The following is a 25863-nucleotide window of genomic DNA, read 5'->3' on the forward strand; positions in this document are numbered from 1 at the left end:
TATCCATCAAAAGCACCACTGAAATTGGCACTCTTCACAGAAAAGGAAGGGATCCACCCCAAAACACTAAATGACAGGAAACTTTTGTGACACAGGGTAAAGAAACACACACTGCTGCTGCTGCAATTCAAAATGTTCCTGCTCGGAAGATAACTGGGAAGCAGCATGGCTGGTTCACACTTTCCACCAGAGCCAGGACACACAAAACCCCCCAGAGCCCTTGCTGTAAGCCCTCCCAGAGGGGTGGTCAGAGGCAAATGACTAACCACCCAGAGTGCACCACCATTCCCAGAAAGTCTTACAAGCTGGAGAGCCTCCCCATTAATAAGCAGATTTCAGGAAATACCCCAGTTGTGCAGGAAAGGAGCTGAAATCAGTCATTTGCCTTTACAAGTCATGGTCAGACAAAGAAGTCTGGACAAAGGGCCACAGTAACCCAAAGAAGCAGAGCTGGTAATATAAAATAACCATTTGGATTATAAAAATATTAATTGGGAGCATAGAGGAGTGGGTTCAGTTAAGGGCACAGGTTATTTGTCTCTCCAAAGCAAAGCAGAGGGCTCACACAAATGGAAGAGCTCTCAGTGTGAAAGTAAACATCAAAATACTAATTAAAAAGCACATCTAAACATGTTTATCATGGCTTGTATCCTCCAAGAAAAGCAGAATGGATGTCTAAGCAGAATTTTTAACTAATTAGAGCAAGTTAAAGCCCCAGCTGGACCAATGCAGCCCCCTTCTTTCCAGGTACGGGGAAGCCCAGAGCCAGTGCCATTACTGTATGATGTGTTGTGTTGCCCAGAGTTAATAAAGACAGCATGGTACTTTCTGCAAGGAAAATAACACCTTCCTTCTGTAATTTCTGTAGGGGAGGTTGCCCTAATTGTATTCTCATGGGGAAGATGGATAGAATCCTATTTAATCACCACCACAAAATCACTGGGAACTTAGTATGTGGATTTTTGAAATTATTACAGTATGAATAGTTATGAAAGTGTGATGGAAAAAGTCATCTTTATGCTGGTTTGACTTCACTGCAATTTCTGAAGTAGGATCTACAAAAGCATGAGTCAGTGTGCAGAAGCTGATTTATTTCTCAATTTTTGTGAAGTGAAAGAAACGTGATGTTCAGCATCACCTTCCTGTGCTTGATTGATGTCTTTCAATACCCTGATTTTAGATTTTTCTATCAGCTGAGGGGTGAGACATCTAAAAAGAGAAAATTAATTGTTCTTGTGTTTAGCAGCACCTGAATAAGGTAGACAGAAAAAACCCAAAACTTGTAAGTAGTCTGGACAAACAAAATTAAATGCCTCATTCTGTCATGCAGTTTTTGTCTAATATCTGTAAGTCCCTTTCTACATACAGTTGGAGAATATGACACACCTAAAAAAAAAGGATTAGAAAATGATTGGAGAAAACAATGATTGGATTTCTGGTTGAAAAAAATTAAGGGTGTCTACTCAAACCGTGCTCCCTCCCCCTCAAAAAATCAGACCTCCTTCAGCTCACAAAGGTGCAAAAAGAAGGGAAAAAACCCCCAAAACTGGATGAGGAAGAAGGGGAAGGTCCATCTGCTTTCTCGTGCCGCTGGCTGAGGGGGTGGCAGGGTGAGCCCCCTATTGCAGCTGGGGCTGCCCAAAGCCCCCCACCTGCACACTCCCCCCAGCAGCCCCATTCCCACCCAGCCATGTGGGAACAGGTGGGCTTGCTGTCACTGCAAGGAAGCAACCTGGTGACCCAACAACCCCTTCAATCTCTGGGTACTTATCTCCTGGCTGTTTTAAAGGGTCACTAAAAAGAAAAGAAGGAAACAGCATGAGGCTTCTTTAGGCTGGCAGTGGGTGGGGGAAATAAGTGTTTTAGAGTGAAAGAAGGCAAAAGACAATGCAGACTCGGCATTTTTGCAGTGAAGAGTGAATGTCCTCCTTCCCAGAGGCAGCAGGTGAAAATCATAGACTCAGAGAATGGTTTGGGTTGAAAGGGAACATTGAAGACTGTCTCATTTCAACCCCCCTGCCATGGGCAGGGACACTTTCCACTAGATCTGGTTGCTCAGTGCCCCATCTAACCTTGAACACCTCCAAGGTACCTCCAAATTGGAGGCTCCCCAGGATTTATTTCTCAGGGAAGCCACAGCCCCCCCATCCAGAAGGGCATCCCCAGCCCTGGACAGGGCACCCCAGGATGGAATGGGGGCACTCCACAGCTGGGGACCACCAGGGCAGGAGGCAGCAGGTTAGGGGGCAGACAAGGGGACCCCGAGATGGGGGTATGGCTGGGTGCTGTGCCAGGCAGGGCAGGTTCTCACACTTGGCCCAGTGCTGCTGGAGATGGGAGCTAATGGGCAAGGGTGTTTCTTGTGGTGTTTGCTGGGTCAGAGGTGATGAGATGAAGAAACACCTACAAGAAGCTTCTATGAGCACTTCTGGTTTCTCTGTAAGTTTGTTTTATAGGGGTTTTCAACTTGATGCAACATTTTGGGGCTTAGCATGCACTCTTCTATTCCAGTCTCTACAAAACCAGCTCTAGAGTGGCAGAAAGAAAAGCAAAGCTAGGTGATGTCTAAAAATACTTGCAGAGCTGTCACCCCATCTTCAGTGTACCTGTGCCAGCCAGCAAGACAGCCATATGGGCACTAACATGCACTTGGGAGCTTTCTATGGGAGATAGAAAGTTAGTGTGCCTGCTTTCCCAGGAGGGAGAGTTCAGCCTCTCAGGGAGTTCCATGAGAATTTGGAACCACTCCATAGAAGTTGAACCCCACACTTAGTGCTCAAAGCCTGTGCTCCAGAGGCTGTCCAGAGGCAGTGAAAGAGTTACCTCTGGAGCAGAGCTGCAGCTCTTTGTGATAAAGTGGATAAGCAGGCACTTCATTCATTTGCTTCTAGCACTGCCTGACCTTGGCCCTGGCAGAGGAAAGGCATCTGCTCCTGGGAACAAAGGGCAGGGGAAGGAGGATGGCTCTGGAATACTGCTGGCCTACATGGGATCAGGGCAGGGCAGCTGGGCTGTTCCATGGCCATGCCTGGCAAATGGCATGGGTCACTGGCTGCAATGCACCTACTGCAGGGAGTGCATCCATACACTGCTCAAGCCCATCTTCTGTTTTAACAGGGGAAAAAAAAAATCAATCTTTCTTTCTTTTCCTCTTTTCTTTTCTTTTCTTTTCTTTTCTTTTCTTTTCTTTTCTTTTCTTTTCTTTTCTTTTCTTTTCTTTTCTCTTTTATTTTCTTTTCTTTTCTTTTCTTTTTTCTTCCCTTCCTCCTTTCCCTTTCCCTTTCCCTTTTTTTATTTTCCTCACTATGGGAGCATATACTGCAGGTAGTTTATACTGGGCTGGACCAACAGTGTCTGTAGAGACAAGAGTCCACTTGAGGAAAAGGTGGTGGTTGAGTTTGGGGTTTTTTTTCAATTTTTCAAAAGATGCAGCTGCAGCTACCTAAATGCAAATGCTCAAGGAGGAGAAACATGAAGTGCTGAGGGCTGAGGATTTTCAAGCCTAACGCCTGGACATAGCCCTGTGGGAGTGAAGCAGGAGAGTCAGGGCTCCAAGCAGCTCATCCACCCCTGGTGCCATTCACTTCCACACAGTCCGGTGCATTCTCCTCCCTCCTGAGGAGACGCTGTGCTGGCGTGGGCGCTGCAGCTGCACTGTGGGGTGCCCCACACTGCTCTGGGGGCAAGCTGGACACATGGAGTGGGGGCAACAAGCAGGGCAGGTGCCCCACTGCAGGCAGGCAGGTGGCTGGGTGTCCCCAGAGCAGTGTCCCATCCTGTGCCACTGATTGCCACCACCCTGCCAGCTGGACAGAGAGGCAAGCAGGGCTTGGCCCAGGTGCAGAAGGAAAGGATCCAGGGGCTCTGTTGACATAACAAGCCACTAGAGAGCACTCTCAAATGTATTTATACCCTTTGCCTAAGTGCTAGTTCATAAAAACACGCGGTTGCCATGGCCTGGTTTACAGCACGTCGAAAAGGAGAGCTCCCAAACATGCCAGGTTTCCTGAGGCCACTGCAAAGGCGGTCAAAGCCTCCCTTCTGTGGCACCTTTCCCACCCTCTGGGACCCAGGCACAGGGCAGCACCCACCAGGTCTATGCATCCCTTCCTGTCCCATACTGCTGTTTACAAATAAATGTCAGGACAGTATTTAAAAAAATATTAAAATAATATTGTACAACTGTAGCTTTTTCAAGTTTTCTTTCTTCCTTTTTAAATATATTTTAAAAATGCAGTAGGTATTTAAAGTTCCTAGTTTCTTTATGCTTAGTGTCAGGAAAAAAAAAAAAAAAAACAAACCTGTAATATGCCAAACTGGCAGCAGGTTAGTTCAGCAGCTATCAACAAAAGCACTGTGCAGTTGAAAAAATCTGCCAGAAAAAAGTATCTCTGAAAAAAGAAGTAATGGAAGTGGGTTGAAAAAAAAAATAGTAATCACACATTCTTCATTAAAACACTTTTAATACTACACAAGTTACAGTATCACCTTTTAAAAAGTTTAAAAAGGAATATTAACAGTAGCACTGTTGAAGCTAAAGCACTTCAAAATAATAGGGGAAAAAAAAAAAAAAAGCCTGTAGCCCAGGAAGTAGCAATAAAGGAAGAATCCACTGGAATATTATTGAAATTAAGCAAAGCAACCAAAAGAAAAAAGCATTCAATGTGAGAAAAATAAGCTATGTATGAACACCCTCAATTTTTAAAATTTTTTTTTTGTTTTGTTTTTTTGTTTCATTTTGTTTGTTTTCTTTAGCAGTTCTGAAGTTTTATCGTGGAGATCAGACTTGGCTGGGGGCTCAAAGTCAGCTGAGTGAGCACAGCCACCGTGTGCCATTTCTTTTCCATCTATGTTGTTTCTGGGCCACTGCCTGGCATCACCAGCTGGGGAGTTTCCATCCTCTCCAGGAGTCCCAGAGCTGCAGGAGCGGGCGGCTGGCAGGAGGAGGCCCAAAACAAGGGTGTACTTTGTCAGGAGCAGGTCTCACCCTCGGCACGCTCACAGCTGGGACACCTGATGACACAAAAGGGGGGGGGGCTCTTTTAGGCAGGCTTTGGAATTCAGTTTGGCTTCCTTTTTAAGTGTAGGGAAACCGCCTTAATCAAAAACATGAACTTCATCCCATGTAAGGTATTATGCCAAGCAACTTTGAAGAACTTGTTACCATCTATCAGCTCAAATTTCATTTTTTTTAATAAAGTGCCTAAATACACATTTACACAGATCATAGTGGTTCCAAAGAATCCTTTACAGTTGGCATTTTTTTATATATAGGTATATATATAGGTATATATATATATAATGTGCGTTTTCTTCAAATTGACTAAATGTGTTTACATAAGACACCAATCTTGACTATAAGTTTTAAAGCGTAATATTGACTCAATGAATTTGTTTATCATGCAAGTCTTATCTAATATTACATTGACCTGTAATATGGAACACAATGTAGTGGGTGTGCTCATTAAACACTTCATAGAAAATTACTGTGCATGTGCAGTTCTGATCTTCAAATACTAATAATGACCATTTCTTTTCTTTTTAAAAAAAGTAGTCTTCCCCAAAAAAAAAAAAAAAACTTCTCTGCATTAAATTGCAGTTTGAACATTATCACAATAAGAACAGTTGAGTAAAAAGCACCCAAAAATCTTCAATTTTATAGTTGGCTGAATGGATTTTTCCTCCTTCTCTTCTGATACTGGAAGTGTTTATTAGCTGGTCCCTGGGAAGGGACGACCTCGCCACCCTTTTGCTCAGAAACAACCGCATATAACCGAGTTATAAACACCTCGACAGAAGGGCTCGTACAGCTGCAGCGTTGCCAATGAACTATAAACAGCACAAAAACATCACTATTAGACTTGAACTATTTCTAGTAACCAATGATTTATTGATTTTAGAAGTCTGCTTGGTGATGCAGAAGCGTGATCAAAAGAAGTGGCTTTACAAAAGAGTTCTCCAAAGTAGCTTAAAAGGCAGGGCCAGGGCCATTATGTGCAGCCCTAATTGCTTTCATTTCAACCAGTTTATATTTTCATTTTCAAAGAATAGCAGTAGGTTTGTTTCAAGCATACGTAATAAGGAAATTACAGGTTTCCTCCACCCACATTTGGGCTGTCACTGATATGCCCGCGGGCAATTTGGCAGAGTCTCAGTCACTGCTGTCACTGTACCACACCGTACCTGCCACTACTTGGAAATACCGGGTCAGCGATAGTAACAATAGCAACAGCACTAGAGGTGACTGGTAAGCAAAATCAAAATCCATATGCACTATCTGAAAATTAAAGTAAAATAAAATGAAGTCTCTTCCCCACATCCCCAGCTTTTTCCAAAGACACAAAAGCCCCACAAGTGACACTGAAGACCTTCAGAAATGGCAGTGCTACATTGGCACCTTCGCCAATCATGTAACTAAGTTCGTTATCAAAATTCCATGTTATGGTATGCAACTGGTGAATAAATGCAGTTTTGTAATCTTAGAACTGATCACGAGAACTGCAGTCAACTTTGCTTTAAAAAAAAAAACAACAAAACAAAACACCAAACCAAAAACAAACAAACCCAGAAATCCCTAACTCAACAGCGCCTCTTGGACACCTCTCTACATCCTACTCTGGTGGCAACTTCCCTTGAGAAACAAGTGAGCAATTTGGGACTGGATTTGGAGGATTTTCCATCACAACCCGAGCCACGCACTGCTGGGAGAAAGCCCTCCTGCTCCCTAAGCTCGCCTGGCCAGAGAGATGGCAAAGGGCATGCCTGCCTTGGCTAGCCACTCTTGTCCCCAGCTGCCTCAGACCAAGCCTGCATGCGACCAGCTCTACAGGACAGGGGCCAGGAATAAGGAATCACAGACAGTAAGGCAATCTTTACAATGTCAGAAAGTGTATTTGGCATTTAAAAAAAAAAAAAAGAAAAGAAAAGAAAAAATAGAAGAAACAAGTGCATACAAATACAGCTAGAAGCATTTCTGGTTTGCCAAGTGCTCTCTAAAAAAAGCAGCGCAAGTCACAGCCTACATTGAACAGTAACTGTCACCAGGGAAGCACAACAAATAGTTGCTATAACAAAAGGGAAAAAAAGAAAAAACGAAACAGAAAAAAAAGAGAAGAATTAGAAGAAATGCCTTTATAATAAGTACATACCTTTTGTCTTCAAAAAATATAGAAACACAATGTATTCAAAAAAATCAAAATTATACAGCCATGTTTATGAAGTCTACATTTCCCTTGTCTTGGAGATATATATATATTTATATATATATATTTATAGATATATACAGAATTCGAGCAGTTCGAGTTCAAGGTGATGTCGGGCAGCGAGCGCAGGCGAGTCACGAGTCCCTCTCCTTTTTCACTTTCACATCTCCGGCCAGGATGGTGGCGATCTCCCCTTGCATGAAGGCCCAGGGGACGTTGGAGCCGACCAGGGGACACTTCTCCCCGCTGGGGCAATACACCTCCCCGCTGGCTCCCTGCTGCTTGATGCTCTGCCGGGAGCAGGGGAAGCAGAACTTGTGGGAGGGGACGGAGGGGCACTGCACGAAGTGGGTGTCTTCCAGGCGCTCGTGGCAGAGGGTACAACACAACGGGACGCTGGCGGCGAGGGACGAGTCCGGCAGGCTGGCGGGGTGCACGGGCTCCAGCCCGCCCGCCGCCGCCGCGTTGGCCCCCTGGCCCGGCACCTCCCTGCCGGGGCCCAGCCTTCTTTGGTTCATGGCGGAGGGCGAGGGGGGGCTGCTGCTGTTCCTCCGCGTGGTGGAGTGGACCTGGTTGGCGTCTTTGGAGGCGTGGTTGCCCCCGGCATTGTCCGCCACCAGAATGAGGGCGGCCATGGGGGACTGGCCGTTCTGTGCCGCCTCGGGCGGCGTGGTCCGGTTGGAGTGGGGCGAGGCGGTGGGCGGCGGGGGCGACATGAAGGGGGTGGCCGTCAGCGGCAGCTTCATCCCTTCCGACGGGGTGGGCAGCCAGGGCTGCACCTCCCCGTTGATCTTCGGGGGTCCAGCCTCGCCCTCGGGCTCGGGGGAAGGCTTCCTCTTCCGGGCGGCCCGGGCCCCTGCAGAGGCAGAGGAGGGGGGAAGGAGGAGGGTAAGAAGGCAGCGCAGTCACAACGCATCGCCGAGCAACCGCGGAAACGGGTGGCCTCGGCCACCCCACGGGCACCCGGCCACCCAAGCGGCCGGGCCGCCGCCCCGCACGCCCAAACCCGCCCGGCATCCCCCGCCCCGCATATCCCTGGAGAGCCACCCCTCCCTGCCGCCCCCCGGTCCCCGGCTCCTCACCTGGCTTGGCCACGGAGCCGTTGGTCTCGTAGCCCAGCAGCCTGCCGCCCGCCATGCCCGGCTCTTTCTTGAATTTGCTGTCGAAGGGGGCCACGGTGTGGCTCCCGTGTTGGTGCAGGGCCAGCAGCGTGTCCCGCACCGTCTTGGGCTTGGCCAGCCACTCCTGCTCGGCGCCCGGCCGACCCTTGCCCTCCGCGGCCAGCTCCGCCGCCGCCGCCGCCGGCAGGCTCTCGGCGGAGCCGCGCTTCTCCTTGGCGCCACTGTCGTGCTCCCCCGCCGCGCCGCCGCCGCCACCCGAGGAGGAGGAGGAGGAGACGGAGCCGGGGCGCTTGTGCCCCAGCTCGCCGGGCTGCCCCGCCGCCTGCGCCGCCGCCTGCGCCGCCGCCGCCGGCTGCTGGGGCACGGGCACGGCCATGGGGGCGGGCGCGGCGGAGATGGCGGCGAGCGAGGCGGCGGCCGCGGCGGCGGCGCGGCTGCCCAGACCGCCGATGGCGGCGGGGAGCCCGGCGCCGTTCACCAGCGGCACTAGGGTGGGCGGCACGGCGTGCGTCCGCCGCGGGTTCGGGCTCTGCCGGTTGAGCTCGGGCGGCTCCTCCGGCTTGGGGAAGCCGTTGGGCACCAGGATCCCGTTGACCTGCCGGCCGCCGCCGTACTCGGCGCCCAGGCGGGGCGGCGGCCGCTCGGCCGCCAGCGAGTAGCGCTCCAGGGGCTGCGGCGGGGGCCGCGTCGCCGCCTCCGCCGCCGAGGGGTGGCCGAGCTGCTGCTGCTGCGCCAGGAGCTCCTTGGCGGAGAGCGGAGGCTGCTTGGCGTGGGGCGGTGGCGGAGCCCGGCCCTCGGGGAAGCAGCCGTGCGCCCGCTTCAGCTGCCGCGCCGTGTCGATGACGAACTCCACGCGGTCGGCGCCCTCGTAGTTGACGCAGCCCCGGCAGACGGGCTCGGTGAAGTCCCAGATCATGGCCCAGGGCATGCGGGGCAGATCGCACAGGTAGCACGACTGCCTGCGGGAAGCAGCCGCCACCGCCGCCGACGACATGTCCCGGCCCCGGGGCAGCGGCGAGCGCCCCCCGCTCCGGCTTCGGCCGCTGCCTCCTCCGCCCCTCGTCACCGGAGTCCCGACGGGCAGGCTCGGGAGCCGCGGCCGCAGCGGGACCGTCCGCCGGGCCCCCTCCCCCTCGCCTTCCTCTTCCGTGCGCTGGAGCGGGGCGCGGCGGGCGCCCCGGCAGGCAGAGCCGCTGCGGGGAACGCCGCTCCCGTCGCCGTCTCCGCCGGCGGCGCTCACAGGGCGGCGGGGACGCGCATCTCCGCCGCGCGGCTGGCGCAGGGCTGCGGCCGCTGCCGCCCGCACGGCTCCCCCGCTCTCTGGCTACTACGGGGCGGCGCGGGGCGGCGGGGGCCGGCGCGGCGCGGCGGGGCGGGCGGGGCGGGGACTGCCACGGGGGCCGGGGCCGGGGCCGGGGCTGGCGGCGGCGCCGTGCCGTGCCGGGCTCCAGCCGCCACCGCCGCCTCTGCGCGCCGCCGCTACGATTCTTCGACAGTGCCGGCCGCGCCTGCGCGATGGGCGCCCCCGCCCCGCCGCCGCCGCCGCGATCCCAGCCCCGGCCCCTGCCCGCGCCCCCGCCACCGGCACCGGGGGTTCCTCCTGCCGCCGGGGGGCCGCTGCGCCCCCGCCCCGTATCGCCCCCAGGGAGGGCTGTGGGAGCGGAGAGGGACAAGACGAGGGGCGGGGGTGCCCTGCAGCTCCCTCCTTCTTTTCTGATTTTATTTTTATTATTGTTTGGTGTATTACTGTTTCCCTCACCGCCGAGGGGCTTTGCCGAAACCTCCCACCCGTGGGCGCAGCGGTGCGCGGGGCGCCTCCCGCAGTGCGGGACTCAGTGTAACCCCTCCTGTCCCTCGCCCCGCTCGCCCCGTGACCTTGGACACGGCGCCCCGGGCGCGCTCCGCAGCTGCGAGGTCCCCCCCGCCGGGCCGGTCATCGCCACCTCCGGGCAGGGGCCGGCGCCCCGCCGAGCGGCGCTCGGCTTTGTTCTCCCAGCCGGAGCCGGAGGCACCATTAGAAATAAATGGAACGATTACCCAGGATTTTTTGGGTTTTTTTTTTTTTCTTAACTGTTGTCGTTTGTGCACAGGAAATAGGACGTTCTAGATTTCCTGTCATTTTAAACCACAAACCAGCAGTTCTCTAATGCAGATTAGCGAAATTCACACAGACTAAGCACACGCCGTCTCGTTCCCAAAAAAGAAAAACCTGTTTTCCCTGACCCCCTTCCACGCTGTGAATCGCTCATCCGCCACCTGCACCCTCACTGAAACACAGGATGGGGACAAGAGAGGGAGCAAGAGAGGGTGTTTGCTCTCTTCGTGTGCCACGGGATGGTGAAGCCGCCCCTCACCGGGCGCATCCCAGCACGTACGGTCGGCTGCACGCCTTTGCCCGTGCAGGGTGAACACGGCGGAGGCTGCTCCCCCCGACAGCCGTGCTCCAGCCGCCCTTCCCACGGCGTTATGTAGGTTACGGAGGAGGGAGGGAAAGAGGGCGGGAGGCGGGAGCCGGCCGGGGCTGGGGAAGCTCTGACGTCCGTCGCCGCCGCCGGGAGGTGCCTCCCCGTGGCTGGGGGCCGCCCGACGGCGCTGCGGGGCTGGCCCCGCCACCGGCTCCGCCGCTGTTGCTCGGCCGGGCTGCCGAGGGCCGTCGGGCGGACACCGGGGGCAGAGCCGCTCCCTCTCGCCCCGCGCTCGCTCCCGCGCCGCCCTCCCCGCCGGGTACTGCGTGTCGCGGCCCGGGTACTGCGTGTCGCGGCCGCCCGTGCGCCCCGGGGCTGCGGGGGGGCCTCGCTTCCCCCTGCCTCGGCCTCCTGCTCGTCCTGGCGCTGGCTACAGCGCCGGCCCCCGTGCCAGGTTGGGTGACTTTGCAACTGCACGGCCGGCTGGGCGCCCTGGAGGCGCCGGGTTGTACGTAAGCGAAATAAAAGTCAGCCCCGGCCCCCAATCCAGCCCCGCACGTCGTTGCGGCGGCCGGGGCTGCTACACCGGGAGCTACCCCCGCAGCCCTCACGGCTCCTAGCAGCCGGGGCCGGAGGCCAGGAGCAAGGAGAAGGGGCAGCCCTGCCGTGGCCCCGACGTGCTCCCGGGGAGCCAAGGGTTAATATCGGCTCGCTTTTCCCGAGCAGCCCTCCTTTCAAATTGCATCAAAGTCCTTTAAAGCTGTTTCTCTTCCCTCCTCCCCTCCCCGGCTGGAAAGACGATTTATCCATGCAAGCTAAGTAAACAGATCTTTGTTTTCGTCTTCTACCCACTGCCCTCTTTCTCCAGCCCGAACCTGGAGCCTCGCCAAGCCGGCTGCAGCGATCGCTGCCTCCACACACACACTCACACACACGGGGCGGGGGAAGAAGCCGGGTTTCTCGGGTGAGGCAATGCGCCTGCAATTGGCAGGGACAAGGCAGGAATTGTAATTGCACTTCATCATGTGATGGCTTATGAAAGAGGAAGTTTGGATGTTTTAGTCACGTACTCCTTTGCCCTCTTGCTTTAGCCTCCAGGTTCTCCGAAGGAAAAAATTACATATATTTATATATACTGGTGGAAAGCCAAGAAACAGTGTGTTTGCGCATTTCAGATCATGAGCAGAGCTGGAGTGCTAGCTGAGCGAGGCTGCAGGGTAAGAAGAAAGCAAAGCTTTGAGCTGTGGCAGGCTTTTAACTGCAGGACAGAAAATGTGATCTGTATTTATTTTCCTTTATTTTTAATGAAAACTGGCTGCGTGGAAAAGTCAAGATGAGCAGTATTCTGGTTTTGCCGCATTTGCTGCCTTTGAATTCATTCTGGTGGAAAAGGAAAAAAAAAAAAAAAACAAAATCATGTTGTTAAGCTCAATGTCAAAAACCTGATAAAAAAATAGTGGCAGTGCTACATAGGAAATGTGGTTTATGTATCAAATCACAAAAAGAATACCTCAAAGCTGCTGACTGTTACAGCAGTAACTGCACAGGAATCGAACAAATAATGCATTTGTCTCTTGTTCTTTTTTCCTCTTTTTTGAAACAGAAGCCATCCCTTTGTGCCAGATCTCTGCGAAACGCCCTTTGCTGCAACACACCAAGGTTATAGATAGGAGCAGCAAGTGCTGGACAATGTCTTATGGGGTGCAGGGCTGTGAAGGTCTGGGGCAGTCCCTGACCAAGGAGCACCATGATGGCATGGATGGGGGTCCAGCACAGTGTGGAAGGCTTTTGTCTTGTTCTGGTGTGCCCAGTGTCATGGGTGAGGGAAGGAGAGGAGAGGAAAGGTTGTAATGGGGCAGCTCTTTGAGATGAACTGTTTGCCACCCCCCACATCAATGCCATGCCCCTTCTCACAATGTGTTTTTTTGCTTTTGTCAATGAACTACACGTAAATCTTGCTGTGTTTCTCTTCCTCCCTGCAGGGTTTTATATCCTTTCCCACTTATCCTCTGCACTGGCAGGAGTGATTGCGTGCAGACCCTTGTCCCAGAACTGTGCCCCCAGCCTGCACTTCACCCACATACCTATCCCCCATGGGGCCTGCCCTTCCTCTGTGTCCAAACCAGTGCTCCTCACTTGATCACCTCTGCCCTTGGCATTCTTTTTTCCCTTCTGATTGAGGGCTGTCTCACATCCTTCTCCTGCAGATACACACTGCTTCCTCCACAGCTCTTATTTGCATCCTCCTGTTGTGGCAGAAGTCCTGCAGTGTAATATCAAAATGGCCAGAGCCAAGACAGGAACGGCAATTATGCTGAAGGATGCTACCACCTCTCCTTCATTGATTCATAATGAATTATGGTGGTTGCTCTCTCAGAACTGAGAGAGGAGAGTCTGGGAAAGTCCTTGAAGTTTTGGATTTAGTCAGATGCAGGTGACTCTGGGCCAATGTTTAATCTAGTGCTATGGGTGGGAAAAAGGATACTGATGCAAAGAGGGTGTCATCAGGCACAGCCTGTTGACATAAATAGGGTTTGGACAGGCTCTTGGTAAGCCACTGATCCTGCAGATGTTTACAACCAGCTACAACTTTATTCACAGGAGCATCACTATGAATGTAAAGCTGTGTGCACTTACGGGCTTGCAGGATGAGAGCCTGCTTCCCCAAGAGCTGCTCGTCAGCAGCGTGCTGACGGCTGCCCTGCAGCCTGGAGCTGACTGCTGATGGCAGGAGCTGACAGAGCCACTGGCACAAAAATACTCCACCGAGGCCGGAGAGAGGTCACTGCACTCTCTCAGTGTGAGGCAGGACGTGCCAGAGGATTGAGAGGGACTCGAGCAGCTACTCAGTGTCTGCTATTTCCCATACATGGGGCCTTTTATTTACTCCTTGAAGACAGCTGCATCGAATGCTGCTGTTTGGTGTTAACTTCTGAAGAGCTTCGAGGCACGTAAGCAGAGCCTGCCTAGAAGAGGAAACAGCAATAGGACAGTCATTTACCATTCGTTCATGGATATGTCCTAAAATATGGAGATGCTGCTATTCTGCTCTAACGCTTTGCTCTAGACAGCCTGGGCAGGGCTGGTTACCAGGGACTCGCACTGTGAGCAAGAGCCTGTGTGCTACAGCTTCTGCTCCATTGGTGGGCTCTGCTCTAGGCAGTTTGGAGAAAAATTTGCATGCTTTCTTTAAAAAAGGAGACAATTCTGTTTTTAACAGCGCAGTTGACTTTATGCCCTTTTTTCAAGTAGAAGTAGAAAAAAAGCAGCGAGGAAAAGATCATGGAAATACTTGAGAAATTCAGAGGTTACTACCCTCCGAGAGAACGAAAAACTTCAGAGAGACACTTCCAGATACCAGAAGAAAGGGCAATTGATGTGGAAAAGCTTCCGCCCCTTATCCCCAGGCTGAGTAAATAGGCATGTCGGGTTATCCCATTTACACCCCGCCTTGGTGCTCTGCATTTCGAGCCACAGTCAGCAATTGTCTGCAGCCCCGGGCGAGGGGGGCAGGAATGTGGTGGCCGGGGGCTTCCCGGGGCGCAGGCAGAGCGGCCGGCTGGCCGGGTGACCCCTTCCCAAAATAAACAGGAAGCCCAGGAAGCAGTGACCCCTCCGTGACACCGCGCTGGCTCTGCTCCCTGCCTTCTGTGCGGGAGTCGACAGGCTTCCAAATACCCTCAGAAAATTGGACAGGGGCGAGGACTCCACAGGAAACGTTACAAAATAAGAGCAGAAACAGATCGTCTGTTGAAAAAATTACAGAGGGCTTTAAAGCTCCTTCTTTTTTAGGCTTCTGGATAGTTTTATTTCTTGTCTGTGCTTCATTCCCCTAAGTCCATGTCGATGCAGCTTGCAGAGCCCCGAGGAGCTGCAGAGGGGCAGAGGTTCCCTCTCTGCATGTGCGGAAGTGCTGGTGTGCGTGAGCAAAGCACAAAGAGGAGCCCCAAGGAGGCTGTGCCAAAGACTTTCTCAGATGGGCTGGGGAGTTCAGGCTGGGAAATGCTTTTTCCCTGTTTGTGGGAGTTGGCAGTAGGGTCCTCACACAAAATAAAAGTCAAAACCGAGGACCAGACCTTCTCAAAGTGTGGGCCAAGGGTATTAATGCTGTTTCCAACATGGGAGTTCCTGCGTTACCCAAACATCCCCCTGAAGCAGCAAACTGGCGCTTGCTGACAGCTCCAGCTGGCAAATCACCTCCCGGGCCTGCCAGAAGAACTCGCCGTCCCAAAAGCCTCCCCGCCTCGATGGCTGGTGGCCCCACAGTTTGGGGCAGGACAGGACCACCACCAGTGGGGCAGGCAGCCCAGCTGAAGGGAGGCTGTGCTGCTGCTGATATCCAGGCTTCCTGGCAGCGCCGGCCATTTCGCAATCCCATTTTTCTACTCACACAGCAGCAGTTGTCTCGTCCTTCCTGCAGAGCACGGACACCTGGAGGGGCTGGGGCCTCCAGGGGGCAGGTGCCCATGGATGTGGCCTCCACACAGATCAGCTAGTTCAAAAAGACTCAGGGGAGAGAAAAGGGGAGATGGATTCCCTCTCTGATTCCCTACCAATTGCTAGGATTGTATAGCTACCGAACACTGGGTAGCAAACCGGACATGCCCACCTAGCTGGGCAGCAAGATGTACTCTGTTGGTGTGCTCCCCTATTCCCCCTCTTCAGAGGGGTTGCTCTTTAGGGAAAGGACTATAATACAGGGAGCGGTGGGCAGCTGCTACAGGAGAGTCCCTTGAACAGACCACTTTTCCTTCAGGAGGAATTTTGATCATTGGCATGCAAAAGCTGCAAAATGGTTCATTAGGCTGCAGCCTTGGTTTATTCCAGGCACGTTGAGATATTGTTGGGGTGCCCATGTTTCTGCTAGTCATTGCAGCTATACTATTTCAATTTTGCAACGAGACCAGAGTCATCAGAAGTGTGCCCAAATCTGAGAAAGCACAGAATGGAAACAAAATTTGGTTTTGACCTCCCAGCACTTCCTCTCATTCTCTCTCTTTCTCTCTTCCTGATGCTCAGGCACTGCCCCTCCTCTGCAGGGAACCCCTTAGGGAGCATTCTGGGCAGGCAGAGCGGGGAGGAAATGCTCCTCTCTGTGCTTCAGCCCATAGCCTTGTCTTTTTGCTGACTGCAGTCTAACATGCTAAGTAAAAACCAGTCAAAAAGGATATTTTTATCTTGTACATTCTGTCATATGAGTAGTATGTGTATGTGTAGCAATGCTGAGGAGCAATACTTACAAGTTTAGACATTAATGATGTATTTGTAAATTTAAACAGCAGAGTTGTATTGGATTACTTCATTCTGTCCATGTGTACTTTTGGGCAAAGCAAATCACACACATCCCTTTTCCAGGCACCCACATCCCTTCTGCTCATGCCGAGCTCCAGAAGGAGATGCCTCCTAGGAAGTACAGTTGAGTTCATATTTGATTAAAAGAACACCAGCAGCATTAATAGCTGGTAGACCTGTGCTGGAACTGGCAATTAAACTCAGTCTCCTCCCGCAAATTCCAGTCATTAAAGGAGCTTGCCAAAGGCCAGGGCTAGCGTATCGCTTCGTCTCCCAAAGAGGACTGGATGAGGACCAGTCATCTTCAGCAATGGGTCCTGCGAAGGACCTTGTGTCTAGCTTGGGGAATGGCCGTGCCAGTGGGAGTGCTGGGGCAGCTGCAGAGGCTGCTTGCACAGCTGCCACTTGCTGCTGATTCAGGGGTCTTGCACGTGCTCTTGGAAGGTGTCACACAGGCTTCCTTCAGTGAGCCTGCCCCTAACACATCTCACCAGTTTCCACCTGCAGTCCATCACGATCAGGAGCACCAAGGAGCTGCCTCTTTGCTCCATGGTCTGCTTGCACTTCCCATATGCCTCGTGCAGCCTCAGAGGTGAATGACTTTTGAATAGTGCAGATCTGGGATGGGTTTCAGTGGCTGATCCAGAGGCAAGAGGACGATCATCTTGTTCATCCATTTTCCCTCTGCCAGTTACTATTATTGCTAACTGCTGTTCCACACACATTGTAATTAAGTGGAAAAAATACAGACCAAATGAAAAAGAGTACAAGCCTCTCAAAAACATCTCAGCTTTAGCTGCAGCCTGACTCAGCCTTCAATTAACATTCTTACTTAAAATAGTTTTGTTATACAGCTTTTGTTGAATCTTACATAATAGCAGACCAAATCACCACCCCAGAGCACCATGCTGGAGAGAGGAGCTTGGCCCTGGTTTCCGGAGCAGTGTCTCATCCTGTCTTTGATCCAGATGGCCTTGGGCGGGAGCTGGGTGAGCTACCAGAGGAGAGCATGCAGCACACCTGCAGCTCTGCTTTGGAGGGCACCACGAGCTGGTGCTGTCAGCAGAAGTGGTCCCATTCTCCCCCACCCCTGCTCTCGGTTCTGCCGGCACTGCCCTCGGCATTTTGCTTATGTGCCTGCTGTAGCAAATCTGGCAGCACCAACAGCTGCAGTGCAACTAAACCTGCCCTAGTGCCACTATCCTGCTGCGCCAGGGGTGCTTCTGCAGAGAAGAAGCAGGTGGGGATGGGTGACTGGGAAGGGGCCTCAGCAACAGCATCAGTTTGGAGCTGCTGCTGAAATCCCTCATGCTGCACCCACAGGCATCCTCCCATCACCCACCAACAGCTGTGACAACCCTCCCTGGGCTGCCAGAGTACACATTGAAGAGGAGGGAGGGACACATGGACCAGCTGTACTTCCCAGGGGCACAGGGCCACGCTGGAGATGGGTCTGATTTCCTGCCAGGACCTGAGGAGTTTAAAGGCTGGGCTCTATATCGTGCAGAGCAAGATGACAGCCCTGCCTCCATCAGCAATAATGATAATGTGGGGAGGCCTCTGCACAGGACTTCTCTTCACTGTAGAGGGGTGTTCTTATCACTCAGTAGCACTAAAAAAACTGCCAGCACGATTTGTTCTTTATTGTTCTTATTGGGCCTCTGTCTAATAGGTACAAAACTAGAATAAAACACATGCCTGCATGTGTGTGTGTGTGTAAATAAAATAGGAGTTTTTATTACAATCTCAAAAACAGGTACATGCAATGCAGGCATGAGGTGAGGAACATATTCCCATGCCTACTTCAGTATGGGGGCCTACATTCCATTTGAAGCCATTGCTGTCAAGTTTATGGCTCCACAAATGTTCTCTGGGATTGTGAGAACCTTACCCTGGGACTGCACCATGCTCATGAACCAGGATGGTGATTCAAATGGAGAGAGAGCTGGGAAAAGAAGAAGACAGGCACATCTAAACCTAGATTCATTCACCCCTGCCAGCCTCAGTAAGCCAGTGATCTGGCAGGGGAATCATAGTTCCCGCTGGGGGCAGCTCTGCCAAGTCACTGCATTTTCACTAGAGCAGCATTTGGCCTGAGGTGATGATGCACTGCACCGCTTCATGTGAGGTCAAGCAGCCCTGCAGCTGACAGCTCACTCCTGCCTCATCCAGAGGACCACTGCATCTGCTTGCCTCAACTCAGAGTCCCAGCCTGGCCCACCCACAGAGCTGAAGGAGGGCTGCTCCTGCCAGTGTCCCCCTCTGCCAAGGGGCTGAGAAAGTTCCTAGGGAGGACGGGAAAGTCACATAATGGGCTCAGCTCCTCTTCCTCTGGGAGATCCCTCAGTGGCACGCAACCTGGAAAGAAGTAGGTTAATGCAAGTGAGGCCCTTTCTTGTGAATTTTGCTTTAGACTAAGAGTTACGTGTTTTGGCAGACTTTTTGATGAATAGGTCAGCAGGGTGTGGAAACATATTCTAAAGCTTTCTGCATCCTTGCACATGCTTCTAGTTGCCGGGGATTTTGCCTACTGCTTCACTTGGAAAGGTTTAAAAGAAAATGCAAATCGTAGGCAAAGAGTAGAGATAGATTTTTGTGCATACTTTTGGCACAGGTTTTAGCCATTCCTTTGTCATTTGTGAAACAACAGTAAAAAAACTTACTCAGCTGTATATGGTAAGAAAATATCAGTTTCTCTGTTTACAAATGGAAAAAAAATATCACATCACAAATCGCTACGTGCACTTCCAGGTAACACGTATAAATGTCCTTAGAACTTTCTTTGTCTCAGAATGAATACAGGACAAGTGGGAAGAATCTGGACTTTTTCACATCTTCTTCCAGAACCAGCATTGGCAATAAAAAGATATTGTTTCATATACTTCAAAAAGATGTGAATGTTTCTGCATGCTAGGCTTTCAGAATCGAACTCCTACACTTGAAATATGAGAAAAATCATATGAGCAAAAGACTAAGAAACTCTTTTCAGATGTAATCAGATACACTGTCCGACAGACTGGAATACTTAAAATCATTTTCAACCAATGGCATGTCAAGACATGCCTGCTTCGGACACTGTTAAGACATCCAGCCCCCATATTTTACATACCCTCCTAATTATATTCATATGTTCAGTTTCATATTTGACCTCTCTCTTGCAAAAGAGTGCCAAGTAAAGCACTCCACCTCCTAGGTCTCATATAGGAATTAAGCTGGGGGTGTGGAGGATTCATGATTGTTTTATTCCTCAAACATACACCAATAAGCAGTAAACTAAATAAAAACATTTTTTGAAAACCCACTACAAATGTGCACTTTTAAATTTAAAGTACACTCTGGGTTCTTTCTCTTGGCCTTGTATTTTGGATCGCTTTGGTGTTCGCACCTCTAATGCTTCCTCCTTCATCTGGCAGCTCACCAGCTATCAGGTTTCAGCTTCTCTTTATTGGGAGGAAAAGACTATTTGCACAAAAATTGCAACATTCCAGAGTGGGAAAGTGGCTCATCTCAGTTGTTAGGACTTTTGTCACTGAATCCAGTAGGTTCAGGTTTCCAGTGCACTGGGAATGGCTTTGCATGAAACCCCATGGAAACACTGACCAGAAGACACCCGCTGAGAGAAGCACACTGTTTTCTTCCCTTCCCTAAATTCCCTAAGAAGCCAAAGCCAAAAATCACATCACTGTCAGCAAGAAGAGGATTGGAAAACCTGATAAATGTGATTGCTTAGTGTGAAATGCACATGCTTTAAAAGCATGCTATCAAAGAGAGAAAGATCTGAAGGCGTGGTGATCCCTAAATGGTGGCCTTTGGACCATTGCTGTTGTTTTGGTGAAGGAAACAGCACTGGTGGCAAGGTGAAAGAGCAAGGTGAATGGCAGCCTGCACCAGAGTGCATTTCACTCCCAGCTTGTTCTCAGGCAGGACAAGGCTGGATCATAGGCCCTCAGCCTTCAGCACATCAAGATTTCCAGATTCAAGACAATACATCTGTGATATTTTGGGTGAACTGTGCTTCCTGTATATTTTGCTTGGGCAGTCAGGTTTAAGTACCACGCTGCCCTACTCTCCTTTAGCCCTGTTTTTGCAACCTTTTTTGTGGAGGAAGAGGAGTAATCCTCATGTAAAAATAAGAGTATTGCAGGCCTAGACAGCAGATGGTGTTATTGAATACCTGGGCAAAGTCTAAGGTCATAATGCCCTAACAATTAACAAGTTACATTGTCTATCTCTTAATAGGTAACCTCCTGGTGTGGGATGTTTGCAAGGCTGAGCAGACTGGCAAGTGGTATCTTGTCCAAGACCAGATAACTCTTCCGGTTAAACAAATATTTGACAACCATTCTCTTGCCTAAATTTGTTGCTACCAACGTGTCAGATAAAAATAATATGATTCTATTTAGTGTCCTAAATGATCCCTTCTTAAACCAACTACATTAGGTTTTAACTGGATGGTAACAATTGGAGTGCTTATTGATAGTTGCGTGGCATATAAGATAATTTATAGGAACACAGAGAGACAAATCCTTAGGGAATGTAAATCACTGTGATTCTTCTGCAAAGTATGTCTGACTGGCTCCCCAAGGCACTGTGCCCATGTGCTGCTCACCAGCCAGCTTTTGTTGTCCACAGAGGTCTTCCACCATGGCACATGTTTTTCTCTACTCATGGGTCCACTGTCCTAGGGATTCACACATTTATCTGCAGTGATAAAGTTGAAATTGAACCTTTGTAATATGTGTCAAGGCTGTTCTCATTGTATGATCTAATAAAATTTTCAGGCAGAGCTCCATCTAAGGATTAATTTCATATTGTAACAACTGCACTTTATCACTGTTTCCCTTGATATTTGCCTAGCCTTTTCTGAACTTTACCTCTCAGCTGATGGGTGACAATTTCACTTCTTTAATGCCACTCCCAGGTGTGAGAGAAACATTGTCTATCTGCTCATTTACCTATTTCTTCCTCAGATGTTTCTCTTGTGCCAGTACCTCTTAGGAAGTTGCCCAGGCCACCCTGTTACACAGCCACAGCCATTCCTGCCGGTCCTGGCTGTGTTTTTGCTTGAGCAGAGCAGCTCAGTCCTGTTGGCATGCCTGACTCTCAGTAAGGCTGCTCCCTTGAAGTGCAGCCTTCTCTTCTGCCTTTGCCTTCTTTTAGAAGCACGGGCAAGAGCACCTCCATCACATTCAGAGGTGCAGAACTCTCCATCATCCCTTCTGGCCCTTCAAAGAAGCCCTGCATCGCTCTCTGGGCTGGATCCTGGCTTTCGTTTGATTCCTGTGTAGTGGCAGGATGGGAGGCTAAAGAAAAGTCCTGTCACTGCCAATAGTTTCACACAGTACTTTTCCTCAACAGCAATTGCTCTCCTGCTAGGATCCATGAACTTGAGAACAAAGTACATTTTATTATTTACAAGGGTTAGATGACAAATACAAACAGATGGTGTGAAGATGACTCCTAATGCATAGTGATCAAGGAATTTAATATGCATGGATAAAGGCCTGGAAGATTAAGTAAACAGATTCAAATGTGCAGGGGAAAGTATCTCCTAACAATGCATAAAGTCAGCATGGCCTTTTTTGCCCTTTTACCGCTTGGCTCAGGGCAGTTACCATAAGGGAGAAGACTGGCCAATTTTCCAGTCTTCTTCAAGCATCCAACTTGAGCAGCTCTTTCTTCCTTTATAAGGAAGCCCTCAGCCGGAATTTTTTTCAGGGCCAAGAAAAAACCCTTCTATTTTGCTGTTGAAGATGGCTGCAAAGCCTGAGCATGCTGCAGCTGCCCTTATGTAAAGCAGTTTTACCTGAATGACAGTGCTGTTTTAGCTGGGACTGGTCGGATGACTTACGATTACTCACCCTCATCGGAGCAAGGGTTGTGCCACTGGAGTCTCACCACACCACTTTGCTGCTAATGATACTTCTCGTGGCAGAAGCTGGGATTTCGCTGATGCCATTTTCACATGCAGTCATCTTGCAGAGGCAATTTCAACACTGATGAATATTACGAGTCAGGTCCTCGGTATGAATCATCCTGTCCTTCCAGATGACTTTTTCTTTCTGTTGTTTACATCAGAGGCAGGGAATTTTGATGCTTTTTTGTGACTGTGACTAAAGGAGTGTTTAATATGGGAAGCAATTTCCAAACTCTCTTAAGTCATCCCTCTGTATATTGCCTTTTGTTGTTGTTTTTTGTCCTTATGAGCATTGGCAGATAGTGAGAGTTTCTAAGGTACTACTGACTGAGTGCTGAATGTACTTTAAGAAAGTTTAAAGCAGGGGGAAAAGTTTATTGATCCATGTTTGGGCTGGATTGTCCCCAAAAGTCTGCTCTGAAACTTTGATTTTCCTTATCCAAATCAGCTTATTGAACAAACAGATTATGTGGGATTTGGTCATCCCATTGATTTAGATGATCACTCAGCCCCAGAAAGGTGTGCCCATGGAGTCAGGAGCAGGACAGCAGCTCTGAGGTATCTGTCCCCCTGCCTTCTCTTGAAAAAGCCCCTTGCCAGTGCATTAGTCAGGATTCCACATCCTGCAGAGAGATAGGGGAAACTAAGGGATGGGGTAGGGCTGGGGAATGGTTGAGCTCCAAGCTGCAGCATGCAAAGGGTGATGGAAAGCTGCCCTTGAATGTGGAGGTGATCTCTGCCCCTGGCACTCCACCACTCTAGCTCAAGGAGGAAAAACAATACCCCAGACTCAAAAAAGGAACCTCTGTTTTTCTGCTCTATTTTCATCCTCTTTCAGTAGCTGTAGCCACCATAGCTATTCTTATGGCAGCCGACCAAATTTCTGAAGACATCAGGCACCTCTTTCTTATGAACTTGCTGCTTTGCCATGCTTTCTCCACAGCACCTGGCAGCATCCTGGAAATGGTATCTGGTACCTGAATCCTTTTAAAGGCTGTCATGTGAAGAAAGGCGTGTTTATTGCCATGACTCCAAGGCTCAGATTTCCAGAGGGGCCAAACTGCTGCAAAGTAAGTCAAGCTGTTCACAGCAGCAGGGGCACAGCATCTCTGTGTCTGGTATCCTCTCAGAAATTTGCCGGGCTCTGTGGATGCATTTGGTTGATATGGCTATGCAAGCTGGGATACGGCCCAAGATACGCCACAGAGAAACCTGCCCTGTGAATAAGAGCCTTTGTTAAGATGGATCCCATCTGTACATGATTTCATCAGCTCCATGAAATGTACACGACATTCATATGGTGAAATAGGCACTGTCCCTGTTCCAAGAGAGAAAAGCCCTTCTGTCTGCTTTTCCACAGGAGACTGTTGCCATATGAGGAGGTGAAACCTTCTGTGATGCTGTTGTGCTCTTAACCACAGGACAGGACAAGCACTGTGACCATACTAACATCGTCAGAAAAATAATGTGCATGGGGAGGCATCAAAAGAAAACCCAAAAAATTGGCATTGCACTCTCCTTTGCCTTCTTTTCTTTAAATATGGAGCTGCTTAAAGCAGCATAAATACAATTCAGGCCAGCTAACAAGCAGTCCACAGTGCTGAAACACTCCTGCCGTCCAAGCCAGCTCCCTGCCAGCAATTTCGTTTACCATATGTTTGGTGTGGTTTTTGGCAGAGTCAGCCTGAGGATTTTTTTTGGGCAGGCCTGCAAAACAGTTTTTCTCTGCCTCCACCCAAACGTGAGCAGGTCCTGTCTGCCACCGTCATACCGCTGTGCAGGGTCAGCCTGGCTGTTTTGGACAAAATTAGTCAGAGGGGCCTCTGGAAAAAAGCCCAAAGAGGGCTGATTCATTTTCCATAAAGTATTTGTATTAAGGACACAGTAGGAAGATGACTTCTTCAGCATCACGCCCAGCCGCTGCTGTAGCTGCTTTTCCCATCGTGCAGTAATATCCCCAGGGACCACTGCTGTGATCACTGTGTGCTTTCTTGCTGGAGAGGCAGCTCGAGGAGGCTGCAAACAGCAGCAGAGGCAGATCCTGACAGGAACGGGGGCCCCTGCAGAACCAGCAGTACCCAGCAGCAGTCCACCAACAAAGCATTTCTGCAGACGCCTCATTTTTCTGCTTTGGTTTCTGTTTCTTTGCTGTGAGCGTCTGTTAGGTTTGCAGAGGAAGCTGCTGAGCCAGGGCAGCCCCGGGTGCTAGGCTGTCTCTGCAGCCTGAGAGCCCAGGTCATGGCAGGGGTGCCTCCTGCTCGCCCCATGCGTGGCAGCTCAGCTGCCCAGTGCAGTGCTGCCAGGTGAGAAAGCCAACAGCTTTCCCAGGGAAGGATATGGGAGTGTTGGGTACGCTCTGGGAAGGATCAGCTCACGTGGGTGCCAGTAAGGAGCAAACCTGGCAGGATTAGGACACTTTTCTCCAGGCATTGGATCTGGTGTCAGGGGTGGCTTGCTGCAGCCTGTCTGCACGTCACACTTCTGCTGCCTGAGGCAGGGCTGCCCAGCTGGGGCACAACCAAAGCAAACTGTGGCATGGGGAAGGCTGCTCTGGAAAGCCTGCCCTGGTGCTAATGCACCTGAACAGACCAGCTGCAGCAGTGCAGTCCTGCCAGGTGGGATGGAGGTGCTGGGCAATGCTGGAGCACCACACTGGGGTACAGTGCCCCTTATCCTAGGATGCACTATCCAGGCGTACAATCTGGCTGGTGTCATCCAGGACGAGTCTAGCTGACCCAGAGATAAATAAAAGGAAGTTTAAACACACTTCCCTGCCCTTTTTTAAGCAGATCCCAGAAGGTGGGAAGGTGTATCTGCCTCTTTCTTTCCTGCCCCGTGCTCAGAGCACTTATTCCCAGGGGAATAGCAGTATTTGACAGAGACAAGTCATGTTCCCCCAGCAGAGGAGCTTTGTCACAGGTTGTCTGTTCAACAGACACTGTTCTTTAACTTGCTGACCTCAGGGAACAGCCTTGCCAGGTAAGCCCTCCAAGCAAAGATGAAAAAAACCCAATAGCCTGCAGGGCTACGATTCCTCCCTCCCTTTCTGCTGAATTAATTAGCCAGGCACTCCATCCCCTCTGGAGGAAGGCGCTGGGATTCGGTCTTACCTCTGCGTTTCTGTTCTGTGAAGCAGCGTGTCTGATCATCCTGATTCACCCTGGAACTGAGATGTGGAATTTGGCTTGATACCCATTGGAAGGAAATTTAAATATTCATGCCTATAGCAATTTCTTTTGCAGACTACTCCAGCAAGCAAATGTGTCCCAGCTGGGATACCTGCTGTGCACAGCCTGGGCAGGAGCATCTCTTTCCCTGCCTGCCTCATCTTGTCCCGCTCCGGCCCATCCCAGGGCTGCTCCTGGAGGCACCAGACCTACAAGCCGTAGGACTGGCATGTGTGCCAAGGAAGCTCCGTGTACCCACAGAAGGGCTTGGGGCCCTCCCCGTGCGGAGACTTGCGGGGGTAGTTCTGGCTGAGTCAGCCGGAGGAGCGCTGAGGCTGCCCTGGGCACCAGCCCCTTCTCGCCCTCCTCCTCCCCCGAAGACACAAGCCGGCCTTTAATCAGCGTTAGCTGTGCGCTGGGAGCTGTCAGCATCGCTTTTGTTCCACTGATGGGTCTGTGCTGCGGCGGGGCCGGTGTGCTAACCCCGGGCGGTGACTCAGCACGCACGGCCCGGCGCACACCCCTGCCTCCAGCGGGGAGAGCTGCGGGCACGCCGGGGAGCGCCGTGGCATGGATGGGTGGATGGGTGGATGGGTGGATGGGTGGATGGATGGATGGATGGATGGATGGATGGATGGATGGATGGATGGATGGATGGATGGATGGATGGATGGATGGATGGATGGATGGATGACCCGCGCTGCCACGTGCGGGATGCAGAGCTTCTCTCTTCTCTGTTCTCATTTAGGGAGAAACTGT

At 51.0% G+C, this 25863-nt stretch overlaps 1 protein-coding gene and 1 long non-coding RNA gene across 2 annotated transcripts; both read right to left on the minus strand.

Annotated features, from left to right (window-relative positions):
• Nucleotides 1-7116: 7116 nt before the first annotated feature.
• On the minus strand, nucleotides 7117-9454 carry IRF2BP2 (interferon regulatory factor 2 binding protein 2). The gene is made up of 2 exons (XM_059841621.1): nucleotides 8285-9454; nucleotides 7117-8058 (listed from the first exon to the last, which is right to left on the minus strand). The coding sequence occupies exons 1-2, from the start codon at nucleotides 9315-9317 to the stop codon at nucleotides 7337-7339; spliced, it is 1755 nt and encodes a 584-aa protein (XP_059697604.1). The 5' UTR covers nucleotides 9318-9454; the 3' UTR covers nucleotides 7117-7336.
• An 8277-nt stretch (nucleotides 9455-17731) lies between these two features.
• On the minus strand, nucleotides 17732-25547 carry LOC132324960 (uncharacterized). The gene is made up of 3 exons (XR_009485801.1): nucleotides 25048-25547; nucleotides 21882-23154; nucleotides 17732-18378 (listed from the first exon to the last, which is right to left on the minus strand). It is a non-coding gene; the product is annotated as an uncharacterized LOC132324960 (long non-coding RNA).
• Between the last annotated feature and the right edge of the window lie 316 nt (nucleotides 25548-25863).

This window comes from Haemorhous mexicanus, chromosome 3, assembly GCF_027477595.1.
Source record: "Haemorhous mexicanus isolate bHaeMex1 chromosome 3, bHaeMex1.pri, whole genome shotgun sequence".
Classification (NCBI taxonomy): Eukaryota; Metazoa; Chordata; class Aves; order Passeriformes; family Fringillidae; genus Haemorhous; species Haemorhous mexicanus.